This window comes from Trifolium pratense, linkage group LG1 (assembly GCF_020283565.1).
Source record: "Trifolium pratense cultivar HEN17-A07 linkage group LG1, ARS_RC_1.1, whole genome shotgun sequence".
Classification (NCBI taxonomy): domain Eukaryota; kingdom Viridiplantae; phylum Streptophyta; class Magnoliopsida; order Fabales; family Fabaceae; genus Trifolium; species Trifolium pratense.
This window is the reverse complement of record NC_060059.1, coordinates 34,690,422-34,709,952: the sequence shown is the minus strand read 5'-3', so window position 1 is coordinate 34,709,952 and position 19,531 is coordinate 34,690,422. Positions and strand designations below refer to the sequence as shown.

Genomic DNA, 19,531 nt, shown 5'->3' with positions numbered 1-19,531 from the left:
TTGGCCCAGAGCTGGGGGCTATAAATACTCTCCCTCTTGCGAGAGCAAGGTAGACACTATTCATTATTGCAATTACTCTCTCTCTCTAACCTCTCTCTAGTATCTCTTTTGCTCTCAACCCTTACTGACTTAGGCATCGGAGCACCTGCAGGTACAACCCCCCCTCCGTGGATCATCTGCTCGGACCTGCTGCCTACCACCTGCTCAACGGACTTCCAACTGGCCTTCTACCTGTTCTGATCAACAGTTAAGATCACAATATAATCAATATTATATCATTCTCATCTCTATTTTTTTATTTATATTATATCAGTCTTATAATAAATAATAAAGAATTATGCTTCTCCAATTATCCAAAAATTGATGTCACAAGATGTTACAATTTTCTACATTATTATTGAATTATACCTCTACAATTATCCAAAAATTGATGTTGTGATGTTACATTTTTCTACATTATTATAACATTTCTTAGTGACAATGAAGATGAACATGGTTGGATTCTCTTTCAACATTTATCCACTACTACAAAAATTAGATTTAATAGCGCACATTTAATAGCGCTTAATTAAAAGGCGCTATTAAAACATGACACGGAGCTCCTTTAATAGCGGTTTTAAAAAAAGCGCTTTTAAAACTTCAAACACAGGGACAATTTGATAGCGCTTTTGGTGAAAACGCTATTAAATTCGCGAACGTGGATAACTATAATAACACTTCTACGAAGAGCGCTATTAAAACATATATTGTATAATAGCGCTTTTGACATAAGCGCTATAGTAGGAAAAATTAATAAAATAAATTTCTAAGTTGCTGGGGTTCGAACCCTTGACCGCAAAGTTGCTGATTAATTAATAAATAAAAAATAAAGAAAGACCGTGATTAAAAGAAAAAATAGATCGGTCCTAATTCATAATTCCATTACTTTCCTCTGTTTCTTCTCTCCATCTCATCAAAGTTAAAACCTCCATCTTCATCCTTATCAAGCTTCGTTTCACCCAGAACCTCACCGTCGACCATAAATCATTGTAGTTTCGTTCACACCTCCATCCTTATTGTGTGATTTAAACTGGTTAACGAAGATGTCTTTAAGGACCTATTCGGACCTTTTTTTTTTTTTTAAGGGATCTATTCGGAACTTGTTTTCTTTAAGGGACCAATCTAAAACAAAAAATATCTTTAAGGGACCATTTTATTAATTAAGCCTTATTTTAGTCACCATATCAAACATAATACAACTAACATTTAAGGTAAGGAATAAATTATGAGTTAGAATATCATCTTTAACCTAACCCGTTCATATTGTCCACAATAATTTTTGGATACTTAATTTGTCCTTAGACCCGAATAAATCAAGTGCTTTACCGATCAGATGAGACAAAAAAATAAGGCACTTAAATATGTTTTTTTAACTGACACACACAAAAATATACTAAATCCAACAATTTTTGTTAATTGAATATCTTGACATACAAATAAATATATTAAATTCTACAAGTTTTTGTTGTTTGAATTTTTTGATATCTTATGCATGACCATTTAATATTTTTTCTTCTTTTCCATCTCCCACTATTTTCTTCCAAAACCAATGTTTCCCAAAGAGAAGATAAATCTCTTCAATTGGAACTTGCTTTGTTTCTGGCAACAAAAAGAACACAAAGCAACTCATGACAACAATCAAGCCTCCAAAAAGTAAAAAGATTCCATATTTTAGGTGGCAGAGTGATGCGAGGAAGAATTGTGCAACAATTGCAGTGAAAATCATGTTAACACATACAACAACACTTTGTGCAGCTGATCTAATCTCTAATGGAAAAAGCTCACTTGGAACCAACCATCCTAAGGGTCCCCAAGATCTTCCATATGCCAACACAAACATGAAAATTATAATAACCAAAAAGATGCTAACACCAAATGATAATTCTTTGTCTTTACCAAACTCAAGAGCCAAAACAACTGCTGTAGCAACCTACACATCAAATTGGTTCAATATAGTAGCAATTAGAACAACAAATAGTTATGATTGGCTTAAGATATATCTATAATCAAAGAAATACTAGCTAAAATATTTTTAAGCTGTTGTAAGAAAAACTATATTTATAAGTTGCAAGTTATTTTCATAAGTCAGAGAATTTATGGTAATAAATGAAGATAACTAGTCTACGATCCTCTAAATATATATACTCAGGCCCTAATTGTATGAACAAGTTAATTAAATGCTTATAGTATTTATTTATTTTCTTTCAATAGTCAAAGATAAAATAAAGTCAAAATTGTTTTTAAATAAGCTATAAGTTATTTCTATAAGCTATTATGGAGAGTTTATGGAAATAAGCTAAAAATAACTTATGAACATGTCATAAATGATCTCAATCGCTTATATGCCAGATGATAAGTTCAAAATAGTCAATCCAAGCAAACTCTCGAAGTACGTCAACAATTAATTAAGAACAAAACAAATGGTGTGTTTGATAGAGTACGTATACTTACCATGCACAAAAACATTTCAGCACCAGCTTCCAAAAAGAAAGCTCTCCTACCAAACTTGTCAACATAAAACATTGAGATCAAAGTGGCAAGAACAAGTGCAACACTAGTAATGACAGAAGCATAAAGAGATGCCCCTGAGCCAAATCCAAGAGTTTGGAAAATGACAGGTGCATAAAAGAGGATGGAGTTGTTTCCTGTCAGTTGTTGAAATGCAGGAATAGCCAAAGCACCAATTATGAATTGTGGTCTATTTTTTTTCAAAAGAAGGTTCTGAAATGGGTTCTTGATGGTTTGTGCTTCTCTACTAGCATCAACAAGATCTTCAAATTCAGCATCAACATTGGAAGTACCTCTAACTCTCTCCAATACCTTTCTTCCTTCATCCATTTTGCCTTGTTCCACAAGACTGTTTGGTGTCTCAGGACACAACAAACCACCAATAAACATAACAGTTGCTGGAACTGTTGCTAATCCAAGAGATAATCTCCATCCCCAAGGATGAATTTTCTCAGTAGCATAATTTACGAAGTTAGCAACTAAAATTCCCAAACAAGTTGTAAGTTGAAAAAGTTGGTTCACCGCCCCTCTCACTTTTGCAGGAGCCATTTCTGATAGATATAAAGGAACGGCCTAAACAATAACAACAACACAACAACGTGTTAGTAAATTAATGAATAAAATCATGTGTCACAACTTAAAATATACATGATATTCATTTACCATGATTTGTGTTCAAATATACTTGAAAAATTTGTGATTAATAACATTCAAAAGCATGGTTAGTTTGACAAATCATCTTAGTTTTGTTCACTTAATAATTGATGAGTTGGGCACCTTGTTATATTATGAATCATCAACATAATCTAATTAACAGCATACTTAAACCACTTTGTCATCCAAATTTATGTCGAATTTGTGTGTCAAAATAGAATAACTATAAATAATATATTTTCTGACACAAAAACATAATTTATTATTTTTTAGCAGTCAAATTACCTGATTACCAAATCCAATGCCAACACCAAGAAGGACACGACCAACGATCAACATTGAAATGTTGACAGCAGAAGCATTCATGACAGCTCATATGAAGAAGCTAATAGAACCAACAACAATACTAGCTCTTCTGCCTTTCTTTTTTGTTAGAGAGGAAGCACCAAATGTGGACACCAATGCCGCAAAATAAAGAGATGAGGTAAAAAGTGTCAACATTTGATCATCGTATTTACAATAATCAGTTTCTTGCATATGTGCATGCTTCCTCTCATACACTTGGGGGAAGAATTCTATCAAGAAATCATCCATGGAAGTAACTCCACCTGAAAGGATTATTAGTTAATATTCTAACATGTGTTTATAATGCAACAATGCACAATCATTAAACTCTTAGAACTTGTAGCCTCAAGGTCTAACTCATAAAACATTCTTACCTGAAACACCAAGATCATATCCAAAGAGAGACCCACCAAGTGCACCAACAATGCACGAAAAGATGAAGTACCATGTAATCTTATATTCATAAAGATGAGCCCTTTTGAGAGTCCCTACATCAGTAAATCCTCCACCGGCCATAATTTTATGTTTTGTTTAAAATGAGAGACAAAAAAGAATATAAGTTTTCAAATGAACCTCCTTTGCAAGACTTTATATAGACTCAATTAAAACAATAAAAATGATTACATGGAATTATCTATCTACATTCATGTTTTAACAAAAAAAAAAAACACTCCCAAAATAGATTTGAAAGGATAAAATATGAAAACTAATAACTAATTTTCATATTATATTAGCACATAAGCGTCGGTTACGAGTCATATCCTTATTTGATAGTGAAAATGGAATATCAAGAGTGGAGGTGACATGTATGAAATAGATATTCTATGGATTTTGTTGAATAAAAATAACCTTTTATTAGCATATTTTTGAATCATTGAAAGACACCAACACATGCATAATTTGTTATAGACGACAACCATTGATACACACTATATAGATTTTAGACAAAATTGCATTTTTTGCCTCCTAATTTTTAATAACTTATGATTTTGGCCCCTTAACTTTTAAAATAACACTTTTGATCCTTTAACTTTCACAAACTTACGATTTTAGCCTCTAACTTTAGTCTTTTTGCATAGTAGATCAAAGTAGTGCATGATGATTTTTTTAATTAAAATAATACATAAAAGGACTTTTTTTAATAGTCTTTGGAAATTACAAGAGTTTAAATCAAATTTTTTGATTTTACAACGAACTAAAATCAAAATGACCCGCATTGACAACAACCAAAATTATATTTTGAACCCCAATTTTTACATATTACGTGCAATGTTCATCAACCAAATTTTTTTTTTATGCAAATAAAAAAAGAACTAAAATCAAAATTGACAAATAAATACAGGAACATATCCTCTCCCATCACATTTTTGTACGGTGAAATCCTGACCATTTATTCATTTTAATTATTGTAGCATTAATAATAAAAGAATAAATAAAGGGTGTGGATGATTATTAGACCTCATGTGAATAACTCACGGGAGAGGATCTAGTCCCCACATTTTAAACAACAAAAATTACAAACTGGACAAGACCGGGAACCAGGATGGGTAAGGGACCCAGATTTGCTGCTGTAGCAAAATCACGCAGTTATACACTGTAATTGATCTCAAGACAGTTTATATTACATATGCACTGAAATCTACTTCCGATGGGGAAGTACTAAGTAGAACAAATTAGAGTACAAATACAACGCAGTTTGTTTCCTATTTTTGATTGAAATTTGAACATATGGTCCTCTAATTACATTCCTAATTCCTGTCAGAAATGTCACTCACTCTCAACCTTCCAACTCCATCTTTCCCTACCCGCTACTTCACTCCATCCTTCAACAACAACAAACCAACAGTTTCATGTTCCTTCTCTTCACAATCTCTCAAGGTCACAATCTTCTCCTTTCTCCTTTTATCACTTCATGTAAAAATACTAGCAGTAGTAATTTCTTAGTTGTTTTTGTGGGTGCAGTGTAAGAGAGAGTACACAAGTGTGATGATAGTTCCGACTGGAATTGGTGCCGCTATTGGTGGATTTGCTGGTGACTCTTTGCCTGTTGCTCGTGCTCTTTCTTCTGTTGTTGATTGCCTTATCACTCACCCTAATGTAATAGTCCTATCACAATTACTTTCTTATCCCTAATTTACTACTTGTTGTAATGCTGTCTTTTCTTGTCTTATGTAAGGATAATCTGGTCTTTTTAATTTTTATGATTTTATTTTGAGTTATGTAAGGATAACATGGTCTTAAATGATAATATGGAAAGTCACGCGCGAGCTTAACTCGGTGTCAAGAACATCACATTTTATATGCAAAGTCGGAGTTTGAATGTCGGACATTTCATTTATTCATCTTAATTGTGAATTTTTTTTTTGTCAAGCCTAGTGGCTAATATTCAACTTTTTTAAGGTGAAATAGTGGAGTACTAGAGTTCGAATCGTGATCCCTGCATTTTACATGCAATGTCCCTGCCCATTGAGCCATGCTTACGGGGACTCTTAAGTGTGGAATTCTAAACATTAGTTTACTTGACAAGAAAAATGATAATGTGGAAAAAATATGCATTTAATTTTGTTGGTTACTTGGTTTGTCAAATTTTGCAGGTACTTAACGCAGCAATGCTATACTGGCCAATGCCTAATGCATTATATGTTGAAGGTTATGCTCTTGACAGATTTGCAGAAGGGTCATGGGCCTTACAACCTGTTCACCAAAATAGGGTAAGACTCAACTATACTATTTGAAGGTTATTCTTTCCGATTGAAATAATGGACCGAGCTATTATTATGTAAAGCAGGTTGGAATAGTTCTTGATGCTGGTATAGAGGAAGAGCTTCGGATTCGCCAGTTACATGTAGCCGATGCAGCAAGGGCTTCCCTTGGATTGCCTATAGTGGAATATATTGTCACAGACACTCCACTTGAGGTATCAAGTTTCATCTTGTTAGACATAATTTTTGTGATATAGTCATCCAGTTTGGACTGCATAAAAAATATTTTACATCAAACTTGTGAAAGTTTTTGGCATTTATGCAATGCAAATGCATACATATTTAAAGAATAAGATAAATAAAATAAAATCATATACATATCAAAGTTGTATGTTTTGTAATTGCAAACACTTAACAAGATATGCTATTTGAGTACTAGAAAGAACAAAATAAAAGAGTTTCAACCAGATGAAACCGTGTGAGGTTATCTTGCTGTTGTATGTCTAAAATTGATCCGAGTTGGATCTCGAACGACAGGCGGCGTTGCTTGAGCATGGTCGGGTGTTGTACCTGCAAATGCTCAGACGCTCAAGTCATTGGGAGAATGAGGTAGTTAGACTGATGCCCACCTTTGGCGTGAATGCAAAGGTCTTTATATAGTGGAGCCTTTTAGGAGTTTTGGAAGAAAACAATGTTGAGGTCGTTCGGTGATTTCTGCCATGATTGGAGGATCACCCTATGATTTTCATCAGACAATAATTATACTAGGAGGTGTGATGTGCGTGTGCTGATGGACTTCGGGTGTAGCATCTAATTCATGATCTATAGCTATTTAAAATGCTAAGCCAAAGTCAGAATAAACCTAACATCATACATGATGCCAATTGACTTGCAAAACATTTTACAGGTAGAGAAGTGGATTGATCCCAAAACTGGCAAATCAACAGGGAGGATTAAGCACCCTGATTCGTTACTTAGAGCCGTGCAGACCTTAGTGAATCGGTCAAAAGTGAATGCTGTTGCTGTCGTTGGACGTTTCCCAGATGATGATATTGATGATGTTGATGAATATCGGCAGGGATTGGTATGACAATGGCAACTCTTGAAATTACATGACCATGATCTAAATACAACAGAATATAATTTGATTAATTGTGCAAGTTTATATTTGATTAAGAGAATCATGGATGGTTATGGTTTTTCTCTATCTATGTCTTCAAATTTTAACTTCATTTTAAAAGATTCAATTTGCATATGAACATAAGTACATAACTTTGTTTTTAATCAAATTTTTATCTTGAAGTTTTCTCAATCATACCTTTTCATGGTCAGAGATTCTAGAATTAGTCTTTTTGAATCATTTTGTTACTGACATTTGCTTCCCCATTTTCCGCCTTACACAGGGAGTAGACCTACTGGCGGGAGTTGAGGCGATTATAAGCCATCTAGTAGTGAAGGAGTTCCAAATTCCTTGTGCACATGCTCCCGCAATGGCTCCAATTCCCCTAAGCCTATCACTAAGTCCCAAATCAGCAGCCGAGGAGGTTAGTAAACTCTAGACAACAACTAATTTGATTGTTGGTTCGACTATTTCAAAATAGGGCCATGAAGCACAAACACTTCAGATTGAAGCATGCCCAGTACCTAACACATACATGTATCGGTATCTGACACTGTACGACACCGTCACATGTAGATACATTCAATCACTTCTAATTTTTTAAGTTATTATCAGTGTCGGAATCGTGTATGTGTCGGTGCTTCATAGGAATAGGGTAGCTGCCACATCTGAACTAATTGCAACTTGCACCCATAGGTAACTGAGTCTTGTCCTACTATCAGTACTATGTGAAGTTGGCTAAACATATCAAGGCTTTATCATAGACCAATCTTTCAATAAATCCATATAAGATTGTTTTGGATTGTTTATGCTAAAGTTTTCCTCATTATTTCTCTATACATTTTACTGGAGTATCTTCCATTTGATTCTTATGCAAAAATCAATGCCTCAATTAAATGAATGAAAATTTAACACCTTTAGATGCTATTGGAACATTTCATGTATTTAATTTTATTAAAAAGATTATGTTCTCATCATCAGCTAGATATATGTCATTCTCTGCATTTGAATTTGTAATAGTAGTACTTGTGGATAACTTTTTCTTGTCAAATAGATTGGGTACACTTTCCTTCCATGTGTCCTAGCTGGCCTCAGTAAAGCTCCACAATACTCGGTCATACGCTCCAACTCAATGGAAAACAGTTGCATATTGGCAAGTGATGTGGATTCTGTAGTCCTTCCTAAAGATGCTTGTGGAGGAGAAGGGACTCTTGCTTTTGCAAGAAATGCAAAAAATAAGGTATAAATTTATTTTTTAATTTAATCAGAAAAAGCAACAACTATTGCCTCATGATGAAATGTTAGAATTTCTATGATGCCATCTTTTCATGTATGACAATACAAAATTTCCTTGCAGCCACTTATCATTACTGTGGAAGAAAACGAAACTGTACTGGATGATACTGCAGATAAACTTGGTTTTGAAGCAGTAAGCAATTTTTAATTGAGTTTAAGGATTATGCACCGACAGTCTAAAACCGTTTTACACAATCATACAATAAGATGTCTCACCATAATGCATCTTTGTTATATTATTTTCTGAAATGTCGCAACAAACATTAAAGTAATTACCTCTTCTGCAGCTGCATGTCTCAAATTATTGGGAGGCTATTGGAGTAATTGCTGCTCACAAAGCAGGGATAGATCCATTTTCACTTCGAAGAAATAAAATTCATAACATCTGTCGCACTTCTGTCATGCCTGTCAATGGTCACTCCAGAGTTACTTACTGATTATATTTTTGAGAGCTCAATGATAGTATATAATTTTTTTGTCATATAATTAACCATTGGGGGGGAGAAATAGTTGGTATATTGTATTTTAGATTTTATGTATTGCAGCAATATGTATTTCTCAGATGGTAGTATTTTTTCTACTTTTAAGTTCTACTATCTTTGTAACACATCGTAGGATCAAGTTTACAGCATACACGGAATTGGTTTCAAAGCAAAGATTAACAGTTAACACAATTTGGTTTGACACCTTATTTAGGCATTTTAATTGTTTAAGCTTTAGTTATTGAGCTATTATCCAACCTGTAACAAGTGATGGTGCTGCATATTGTCTTGCCAATAAAAACTGTGTAGTGCAATAGTCTTGATATGGTGGGTGGATTCAACCTTCCACATCATTTTTATTTAATATGATGATTGAGATTTGATATATTGAATTTCCTACCAAGTTTTTGATATATCACACTTTGACGATACAAGTCACCACGAGCTCCATCTTCATCTTCAACTCAACTCAGTTCAACTCAACCATGAAGTCCATCTTCAGCCCAGCTCCACTCCACCATGAGCTCCATCTTTAGCCTAGCTCAACCCAATCACGATCTCCACTCCTGCAGACTCGGCTCAACTACACCACGAGCTCCACCTCTACATGTTCCACCTCCACGTGATTTGCACGAACGAGTGACGTGAGCTACCCCGTACTCTAACTTTACGCGTCTTGTACGAGCGAGCTGCTTATGGATCTCAGGGTCTGTTTATACATACCTATCTATAATTATGATTTAGATTTAACGTTGTAACTCCATCACACAATCACTCGAGACTTAATCTCTAATTAATGATCGAAATAGGGAATGAATCCTCTCCCGTGTGATTTTCACCGGAGGGAATAATGTATAGATCTTGGTCTTCCATCCATTTTTTTATACCATGGTCAACTTGCAACAAAAAAAAAAGCCAGGATTTCACTGGATCCACTTTACAATGGAGAGGATCCTCTCCCATCGAAATATAAAACTGTGTGTGTGTGTTTTTTTTTTTGGCTGCAGACAATTTTGAGACAATCACGATATCTCGAATATATAGATATTTGTAAAGATTTTTTCTATAAAAAAATAGATATTTATATAAATATTTTAGAAATTAAGATAAAAAATGACATCATAATAAAAATGTTTCAAAGTATGATAGCCTTATAAAAAATTAGAAATTGCCTAAAAAAAAAATAAAATTAGAAATTACTTTGTAAAAATTTGTATTTAATAAACATTTCCTCCAAACATAAACCCGAGCTTTCTTTCTTCTAGGGCTCTCGAATTTCTCTAGACCTACACACTTCATTTCGCAACACAACATAACATAACTGCAGGGTTTTGAACTTTCTCTTCCCACTCTCTCTCTCTCTCACACATCACAGTTCATCGCAGCCACCGTAAATCGAAGAACACAGAAAAATGGTAGGTTTCAACACTCAACCCTACGGAATGCAATCCATGCTCAAAGAAGGTCACAAACATCTCTCCGGTCTCGATGAAGCCGTTCTCAAAAACATTGACGCCTGTAACCAACTCTCCACCATCACTCGCACTTCCCTCGGTCCCAATGGTAACTTAACCCTAACATTAAATGCATTCTCATTTTCTCATTATAATCTCATTTCGCGTTCTTGTTAAATCTGAAATTAAGTGTTTTATTTAGATTTAGTGAAGTTTAGTTTCTGATCTAGTTCCTGTTTCGATAAATAGTTAATTGTAGCGTATAGCACAAACACTTATCATGATAAGCGGTTATTATAAGCTATTTCTATAGTGAAAGACAAAATGAAGTTAAATTGATTTTGTAAAAGCTATTTTCGTCAGCTATCTTGGAGAACTTATGAAAATAAGTTGAAAAAAGTTTACGAACAATGTCATAAGTTGTTTTCATAAGTTCTCTCGAATGGTCTGACAAAACTTATGTTATGTCATTAGATAAGTTCAAATAAGTCGATCTAAACAGATTCCTAGTTTGTTTTTGTTTAACTTATTTACAGGTTATAGCACAATAGCTTAGTATAATAAGTGCTTATTATAAGCTATTTCTATAGAAAAAGATAAAATAAAGTTAAATTGATTTTGTATAAGCTGTAGGTTGTTTTCATAAACTATATTGGAGAACTTATGAAAATAAATTGAAAACAGCTTATGAACAAGTTCTCTCATGCAGTCTCACATAGCTTATGTCAGTAGATAAGATCAAATAATTCGATCTAAATAGTGAAGTTTAGTTTGTAATTGTGATCTAGGGCTCTGTTTGGATAAACAATTTATTTGCTGCTTATTTCATGCTTATCATCATAAACACTTGTTATAAGCTATTTCTATAGCGAAAGATAAAATATAGTTATATCGGAGAACTTCTGAAAATAAGTTGAAAACAACTTATGAACAATGTTAGTATCCAAACAGGCTCCTAGTTTGTTTTTGTTTATCTTTAATTGTTATTGTTTTGTTATTAGGGATGAATAAGATGGTTATAAATCATCTGGACAAGCTTTTTATCACAAATGATGCTGCTACAATTGTAAATGAACTTGAAGTTCAACATCCTGCTGCTAAGATTTTGGTTTTGGCTGGGAAAGCTCAACAAGAGGAAATTGGTGATGGTGCTAATTTAACTATTTCTTTTGCCGGCGAGTTGCTTCATGGTGCCGAGGAGCTTATTAGGATGGGTTTGCATCCTAGTGAGATTATTAGTGGGTATACCAAAGCCACTGCTAAGGTATGTTAGTTTGTTAGATTATGTTTGAATTGAACCAAAATTAATGGAATGGAATGAAATAGAATGAATGATATTATTAGCAATGTTGTATGTCACAGATCGTGGAAAATAGGGGTTTGTTCAAATTCTGCTTCTATAACTGCTACTTGTTAATACTTTGTCCTAAATTGCATATTGTGGAACAATAGTGGTTTGTTAAAATTCTGCTATGCTATAGCGCCGCTATATCTGCTATTTAATAAAACTGACAGTTTCACGTCATTTCTATTGTTTACAAAAGGGATAAGATGAAAAAATATGTTAACGCATACAATCCCATTCAATACTATAATGGATCCCCTTAATTTTCCCTGGGGATATGGCATGAAACTTGTTTTTTGTCTGTTCTATTATAAAATTATTCAAACAATGGAATGATAGCGTTATTTAATTTTATTACACTTTCCTTAGGTGCATAGATATCAAAATATTTTTTATGGATGAATTTGGAGATAAATAAAAGGGCATTGTCAGCCTTTTTTTTATATTTAAATTTAGAGAGTTATAAAATGTTAATAAGAATAAATAAGGGGTTTATTGAAAAATTACATGTAAATTTTGTTCTTAAATCCTTTAATTTTGAACAAAAAGTCTCAAATAAGGAGAAGGTTTATGCAGAACAAAAACTTGAGCCTCATTTCTCTGTCCCTCACAAACTCCTCTATCCAAGATAGTTTAGTGATTAATATTTCTTTAATGCCATACTTTTTCTCTCGCTAAGTCCTTATTCTATTTCAGACTATTGAAGTATTGGACACACTTGTCGAGGAAGGTTCAGACAATATGGATGTCCGTAATAAGGAGCAAGTTATTTCTCGAATGAAAGCTGCTGTTGCTAGCAAGCAATTTGGTCAAGAAGATACTATATGCTCCCTTGTTGCTGACGTGAGTATATCCTCATTACCCGGTTTTACTATGATTACAACTTATTCTCTAGGTGCAGCACTTGACATTCTGACCTTTGTTTGGAAAATGTAGGCATGCATCCAAGTGTGCCCAAAAAACCCTGTAAACTTTAATGTGGACAATATTCGTGTTGCAAAGCTCTTGGGAGGAGGCTTACGTAATAGTACAGTTGTTCGGGGAATGGTTCTGAAAAGTGATGCTGTTGGCAGTATAAAGAGAATGGAAAACGCAAAGGTTAGCTTTCTATATATTTGGGACTGTTGGGGTGTCTACTGTCTACTATATTGTTTATTGGTTGAGATTCTTTGCAACTTTGTCATTTTTCTTGTATGCTAGACGATTACAGGCTACATGATAAGCCTTAGCGTGCATTTCAGCGGTTCTTATTTCAAAATTTTGATTTGTATCAAGGGTATACTTACCTGAATTAAGCGGTCATTTTTTTTTTTGGGATAGGAAAATGTTAGTAGCTGTTAGGTTAGTATTATCTTACCTGAATTTCTACTGGCATTTGTCTTTTAAATGTGTTTTAGATCCTAAAGAAGCAATTGCTATCGCTATACACTAATAATAATAATATTAATTAGTATAAGTGTCATTTGCCACCACTTGGTGCACTAAATACTTCAGTTTGTTTATGATTTTGTCTTGGTTCAATATTTCCAAGGGGCACATACCATCTGTGCAAGGGATGCTTGGTTTTGACATATATATTTAGCTTATTTTTGCTTACTTTTTATACCAAACCACTTTGTATGTATTCCATCTGGACATTTTGTAATTCAGTTGTGATCCTGAAATGATTTTAAATTAAAGTTATTTGTTCTATTGTGTTTTTGGTCGAATTCCATATACTTTCCTTCCTAAGAAATTTTTGGGCAGAATATCATTATCAAGGACCCTGATCTGTTGCTATTTTATTTAATTAGGGCAAGAATTTTGCCTCACCATGATATGCTATTACAGATCTTCATAATGTTTCCTGTTCTGAGTTCTTTTGACAATGCTCTTTTAGGTTGCTGTGTTTGCTGGTGGTGTTGATACATCTGCAACTGAAACTAAAGGAACCGTTCTCATACATTCAGCTGAGCAGGTATATCAAACTGACTAATTTTGATTACTATTTTTATATTCTGTTTTATTAGATTGTAATATTTACTCACTATCTAAGCGTGGTCTATTCAATTGTATTTAAATGATCTAGAGGTTCATTCCTCTCTCCCCATATAAGGACAAGAGATTGATGATAAAATTTAGGGTAGTAGGCTCCTGAAATCCAGTACTGGTAGTTGTTTGGAAATTGTTTTTAGTATTTCATTTAAACTTTCAAAACTCATGGCAACAACTTCTAGTTCAATTTTCAACTGTTGCATGCTTGTAAATTTGTAATACAACTATTTTATTGATACTGATATTATTGTTATGATCTGATGGACCGAGATTTTCCTTGTGCAGTTCATGGATTATTTACTTATATTTTTTTTAACTAGTACAACATCTTTTGTGCTTAATGCTCTTGTTTTTGAATTATTTTTTTTATAGCTAGAAAATTATTCAAAAACTGAAGAGGCTAAAGTAGAGGAGCTCATCAAGGCAGTAGTTGATTCTGGTGCCAAAGTGATTGTAAGTGGAGGGGCAGTAGGAGAGATGGCTTTGCATTTTTGTGAGCGTTATAAGTGAGTGAATTCTTACCTCATTTGGGGCTTTTTAATTGCTTCATGCTATCGTTCATCAAGGAATTAATTGTAAAATTGTCACCGTATTTTGAAGTCATGCTATGAGTCTATGTATGCGGTTTCTTACTCAAAATTCATTCTTGTAGGCTTATGGTTCTGAAAATCAGTTCAAAGTTTGAACTGCGTCGATTTTGCCGTACAACCGGTGCTGTTGCTATGGTATGTTTTTTATGTTTTACTTTGTAGATAATATTGTTTTACCATACCTTCCTTCTAATTTATTTTGTTTCCCTGCAACAGCTGAAGCTTAGTCAACCAAACCCAGACGACCTTGGATATGTCGATTCTATTTCAGTAGAGGAAATTGGTGGTGCAAGGGTATGTTAAAAGAATTGTTTGGGTTTCTGCTATATTCATGGTTCATTACTTGTGTGTGTCCTTTACTGCATCAGTTTTTTCCCATCTTTAAGCGTAGCATATGATTTTCCCTCTTTATTTGTTTCTTTGTATAATGATGCAGGTGACCATTGTTAGAAATGAAGAAGGTGGCAATTCTGTAGCAACTGTTGTCTTAAGAGGAAGTACTGATAGTATACTTGATGATATTGAAAGAGCAGTTGATGATGGAGTGAACACTTACAAGGTAATTGCTGATGTTGCATGGTTTTATTGCTTAACCAAGTCAATTATACCTTACCCACGAAAATAATTTTTATAATTAAATGTGTGGCCTCTGCAAACATGCGGGTTGTACAGCATCTTTTAGGGTTACTCTTTTGAAGGGATTTCATTTTTAGAAATAATACTGATTTGTCTTATTTTATGCAACTATTTATCAGGCCATGTGCAGGGATAGCCGTATTGTGCCTGGAGCTGCGGCAACTGAAATTGAGCTAGCCAAGAGGGTGAAAGAATTTTCTTACAAGGAGACAGGGTATATTACATTATATTTTCCTTTAATTTTTGTTGAGAGTCTCACATTGGGTAATGGTATTGTCTGAATAGTGGTTATAAGTGGGGGGCAACCTTCACCTTAGAAGCTGAGTTAGACCCAAAACCTACAATAGTATTAGAGTTGATTTCTATTCTATATTTATTTGTTGTTCCACCCATTATTACCACATGGTTCACGCATGAAATGGACAATCCTGGGCATGAGGACATGTTTTTAAATTTAAACCCCACATTGAATAGTGATTTGACCTGAATAATGGTTATAAGTGGAGGAAAACCCTCACCTTCATACTTTTATCAGGCCACCAAGGTCACACTCTAATTCTCTAGTCATGAGTGTGATACCCACATTCGATAGTTATATGGCCTGAATAGTGTTTATAAGTGGTTGACAACTGATAGAATTGGTGAGTTGTACGTTAGGAGGGGCAGCAAGGAATCATTATCACTATTGTTCCAACTAAGTGGGGGAAAGCATGACTTGGACAGGTTGAAGTGAGAGAAAGGAGATCTGAGTACTATATATGATCAGCATTTTATTGGGAGTAGAATTATGCATTAATTTTAGTAGTCACTCTACTTGGGAGACCTGGAGCTTCTTGAATTGCTCCCTCTATCTTTACAGCTTATTCATTCCTTTTCACAGTTTATAGATAGCTTCTCCTCCCCCCCCCCCCCCCCCCCGACTCTTTTTTTTCCCCTGAAAATCCAATTTTGCCCTTGGAAAAAAATTCGGAACGTGTTTTCCAAAGTCTTTCTAGTTCAAATTCAGGAAAAATTCGGAACACATTCTGAAGTTTGTTTTCAAGGCAAAAAAAAAAATCGGAAAACGCGTTCCGAAGTTTTTGAAGGGCAAAAATGGAAATCCGGGGGGAAAAAAAGAAACGTTGGGGGTGGGAAGAGAAGCTATCCAGTTTATACCATTGTACCTTACCCAGATTTACACTAAATCTGGAAGATCAATCACTATCAATATAATCATCCATTTTCACCACTATTTTTCTACTGTTTTATCTGTATTTAGCTACCTATCAACAACCCTCACACAGATCAGTTTCTTAGGGTTGAGTTTTCCGGTATTATCTAAGATCCATCGGACCACTCGCCATATTATCCACAAAACAAGTTCAATAATACCTAGAATGGGTTTTGAGAGGTGTATAGGGTAAAACTCAAGTCCCACATTGACTAGAGATAAGGTCTAACTGGCACCCTGCCCTAAATCTTATAAAATCCAAACTTGTTTGCAAGTTAGAGGATTCTGAGATTCTCTCATACAAATTTTACATAGAGTTTGGATTGTTTTGCTATTCCTTTGTAAATGCACTGCCATAAAGTTTCAGTATTTTGTTTGTTCAATGCTTCTTGGATAATTCAGACATGAATGGGAAGTACTAAAGATTTGAAATGGTTCTGCAGATTGGATCAGTATGCTATAGCAAAATTTGCTGAAAGTTTTGAGATGATTCCGCGTACATTGGCTGAGAATGCTGGGCTAAATGCAATGGAGATAATTTCTTCTCTATACGCAGAACATGCATCAGGAAACACTAAAGTTGGCATTGATTTGGAAGAGGGTGTTTGTAAGGATGTCACAACCACACATGTTTGGGATCTCCACGTGACCAAGTAAACTACTTTCTTTTTAGTGCATGCATATTTCTTTATGATGGAAAACCCTGTACTTAAGGCTAGTGATGGAATTGCTTTCCATTGAATTGTGGCTTTTTCTAGCTGTCATATATAAGTTTAAATACAATTACCGACGGTACTTGTGACAAATGTGTAGCATTTTTTCAACTGCTTATGTTTGACATAATTGTTTACCTCATAGGCTCATACCATTTGCTGACAAGTTTGGTTATTGTTTTTTCTGGCTCAGGCTCTTTGCTCTTAAATATGCTGCTGATGCTGCATGCACTGTGCTACGGGTGGATCAGGTAATGAACTGGAAGTAATTAATATTTCATTGTTCCCTTTTAATTCCAGATTGTCTAATAATTAAGCATCTCAAAAGCTCATTTTTTCTTTGGGCAAAGAAGCTCAGAAAAAGTCAAGGTTTAATAAATATAGGATCAAATAAGTTTTTGGTCTTTGAAAATATAAGTTTTTGATCATTTTAGTCTTTATTTTATTTGTTTCCGGTCCCTATATATTTAACAAGAATAGTGTTTTTAGTCCCTCCCAAAAATAAACAGTTAATTTTGAGTGCACTAATGGCACTATTTGTACACAATGAGCACACAAGACTTTTCCTCATCAATTTAGCTCTAGGTAGGTGATAACTACTGGTTCAGACTTCAGAGAGTAGCAATTAAACAGAAAGGAAAAATAGTTCTATTGTCGGGCCCTTGTTAAGTAGAGCTAAGAAAATCCAAAATGCAGAGAATCAGAAAACTCACAATAAGCTCTTCAGGTGTTTGAAACTGTGGTCATTCCACATCCACTCAATAACCAAATAACAGAATTCACCAACATTTTCTCTCTTTACTTATATCCTACTTCTGTCACCGCATTTAGAGAGCTCACTAACTAATTAAGCCGCCCCATTTGGCGTTTAGAGCCATTCTTCTTCTAACATGTACTTGCCCAATTGGGGCTTGTTGATTTTTTTTTTGGAAGCAATTGGGGCTTGTTGATAAGAGTATGTTTTGATGTTTGTTGATAGAGATTGTTATTAAGGGTTGGGCCACTAGATTCATTCTCTCATAATTTCTTTCTTTGTTTTCTGTTTACTTGTACACATTACCAATCTTAAATACAATTCTACTCTATTGTGTTATTTGAACCTGTCATTAGTATCAATAAAATAGACTGGTGAGTGGTGATTGCTTCCCTATTCAATCTTGCAAGAAATTCTTGGGTGCTTGAATGGTTAAAGCTATGTGACTTTTTATTTCCATTCTAACTTTTAATACTGAAAACATTTGTGGTCCTTGTTAAAAAATATTAAATGGAAATTAAGTATCCACATTGACTTGGGGGGGACGAACCCCCTCTTATGTATTTTTTTTTTTTGACGTTGATGTTGAGTATTCATGTTGATTGAAATTGGATGCATGATTTTTATTTCCATTCTTACTTTTAATACCGAAAACATTGTAGTCCTTGTTAAAAAATATTAAATGGAAATTAAGTATCCATATTGTAGTTACTTTGACGACATGACTTGCGGGGAACGAACCCTCTTATGCATTGTTTTTTTGACGTTGATGTTGAGTATTCATGTTGATTGAAATTGGATGCATGATTTTCATCCATTTTCCTTTGTGCATAAATTTATTGTTATGGTATTTTGATGTTTTCAGATTATTATGGCGAAACCGGCTGGGGGGCCTGGCAGGAGAGAGCAACCTGCTGGCATGGACGAAGACTAAACTAGAACGGAGTCTTGATATGGTCATGTTTGTATCTCAACATGATGTCCTACTTACACTTGGTAACTTGGTTTTGGCGTCTAGTTTTTCATCAAGTAATATGAGATTTTAACAAATTTTGAATTTTGATTTTATTACATGGAATATAAGGGATGTGATATGTAAATTTAATGTTAGTCCTCTTTTTAGAATGCTTGTGTTCTTTTGATGTGAGCTTTTTTACCCTTAACTTTTTTGGGCTTATTATTTTAGTGTTACGATTAATTTTTCTTGTATGCCATGCCATGCATGTACTATAGTGTCAAAACTCTGTATCAAACATAGTGGTATTGTAATTTTTATCAACTGCTCTTTATAATTAAATGAAATCACCCTATTTGAGTTTTGTTGAATTAGCAAAGAAAAGGATATTTTATATATTGTTAGTGATTTAAGTATAAACTTTGTAGTATATGATCTGAGTATGTGTAGTATGTATGGTGTTAACATTAACACAAGTTAAATAATTATGTACCAATAATGTATTTTTTTTATACATGTGATTAGTTTATTCTCTTAGGTGGGTTTCAAAACATTTCAACTGTGATGCTTCTATTAGTACAGACAAATAGATTTTTTTTTTATTAACCCTCTTGTTCCCGGGGGGAAGGGGTCTCGGTAATCTAGAGTTTGACCGTGAGGTTAGGAAAGTGTGACCAAGAATTGTTCCTATCAG

General features: G+C 34.2%; 2 protein-coding genes and 1 pseudogene across 2 annotated transcripts; 2 read left to right on the top strand and 1 right to left on the bottom strand.

Annotated features, from left to right (window-relative positions):
- Window positions 1-1,525: 1,525 nt before the first annotated feature.
- LOC123893023 lies at window positions 1,526-4,062 on the bottom strand (annotated as a pseudogene).
- A 966-nt stretch (window positions 4,063-5,028) lies between these two features.
- LOC123902942 (uncharacterized lipoprotein syc1174_c-like) lies at window positions 5,029-9,462 on the top strand. Its single transcript, XM_045952784.1, has 9 exons — window positions 5,029-5,424; window positions 5,509-5,643; window positions 6,141-6,257; window positions 6,335-6,463; window positions 7,156-7,332; window positions 7,652-7,792; window positions 8,423-8,608; window positions 8,726-8,797; window positions 8,952-9,462. The coding sequence occupies exons 1-9, from the start codon at window positions 5,311-5,313 to the stop codon at window positions 9,099-9,101; spliced, it is 1,221 nt and encodes a 406-aa protein (XP_045808740.1). The 5' UTR covers window positions 5,029-5,310; the 3' UTR covers window positions 9,102-9,462.
- An 875-nt stretch (window positions 9,463-10,337) lies between these two features.
- Window positions 10,338-19,201, top strand: LOC123896491 (T-complex protein 1 subunit theta-like). The gene is made up of 13 exons (XM_045946893.1): window positions 10,338-10,709; window positions 11,602-11,864; window positions 12,642-12,788; window positions 12,882-13,043; window positions 13,825-13,902; window positions 14,352-14,485; window positions 14,632-14,704; window positions 14,786-14,863; window positions 15,006-15,128; window positions 15,325-15,419; window positions 16,859-17,068; window positions 17,322-17,379; window positions 18,748-19,201. The coding sequence occupies exons 1-13, from the start codon at window positions 10,559-10,561 to the stop codon at window positions 18,814-18,816; spliced, it is 1,641 nt and encodes a 546-aa protein (XP_045802849.1). The 5' UTR covers window positions 10,338-10,558; the 3' UTR covers window positions 18,817-19,201.
- Window positions 19,202-19,531: the final 330 nt, after the last annotated feature.

Excerpts from the sequence above, each read along its gene's own strand:
- LOC123902942 (XM_045952784.1), top strand. The coding sequence starts at position 5,311 with ATGTCACTCACTCTCAACCTTCCAACTCCATCTTTCCCTACCCGCTAC. Across the intron at positions 7,333-7,651 it reads ATGAATATCGGCAGGGATTG|GGAGTAGACCTACTGGCGGG; the intron begins GTATGACAATGG and ends CGCCTTACACAG. Across the intron at positions 7,793-8,422 it reads CCAAATCAGCAGCCGAGGAG|ATTGGGTACACTTTCCTTCC; the intron begins GTTAGTAAACTC and ends CTTGTCAAATAG.
- LOC123896491 (XM_045946893.1), top strand. The coding sequence starts at position 10,559 with ATGGTAGGTTTCAACACTCAACCCTACGGAATGCAATCCATGCTCAAA. Across the intron at positions 11,865-12,641 it reads ATACCAAAGCCACTGCTAAG|ACTATTGAAGTATTGGACAC; the intron begins GTATGTTAGTTT and ends ATTCTATTTCAG. Across the intron at positions 14,705-14,785 it reads CAACCGGTGCTGTTGCTATG|CTGAAGCTTAGTCAACCAAA; the intron begins GTATGTTTTTTA and ends TCCCTGCAACAG.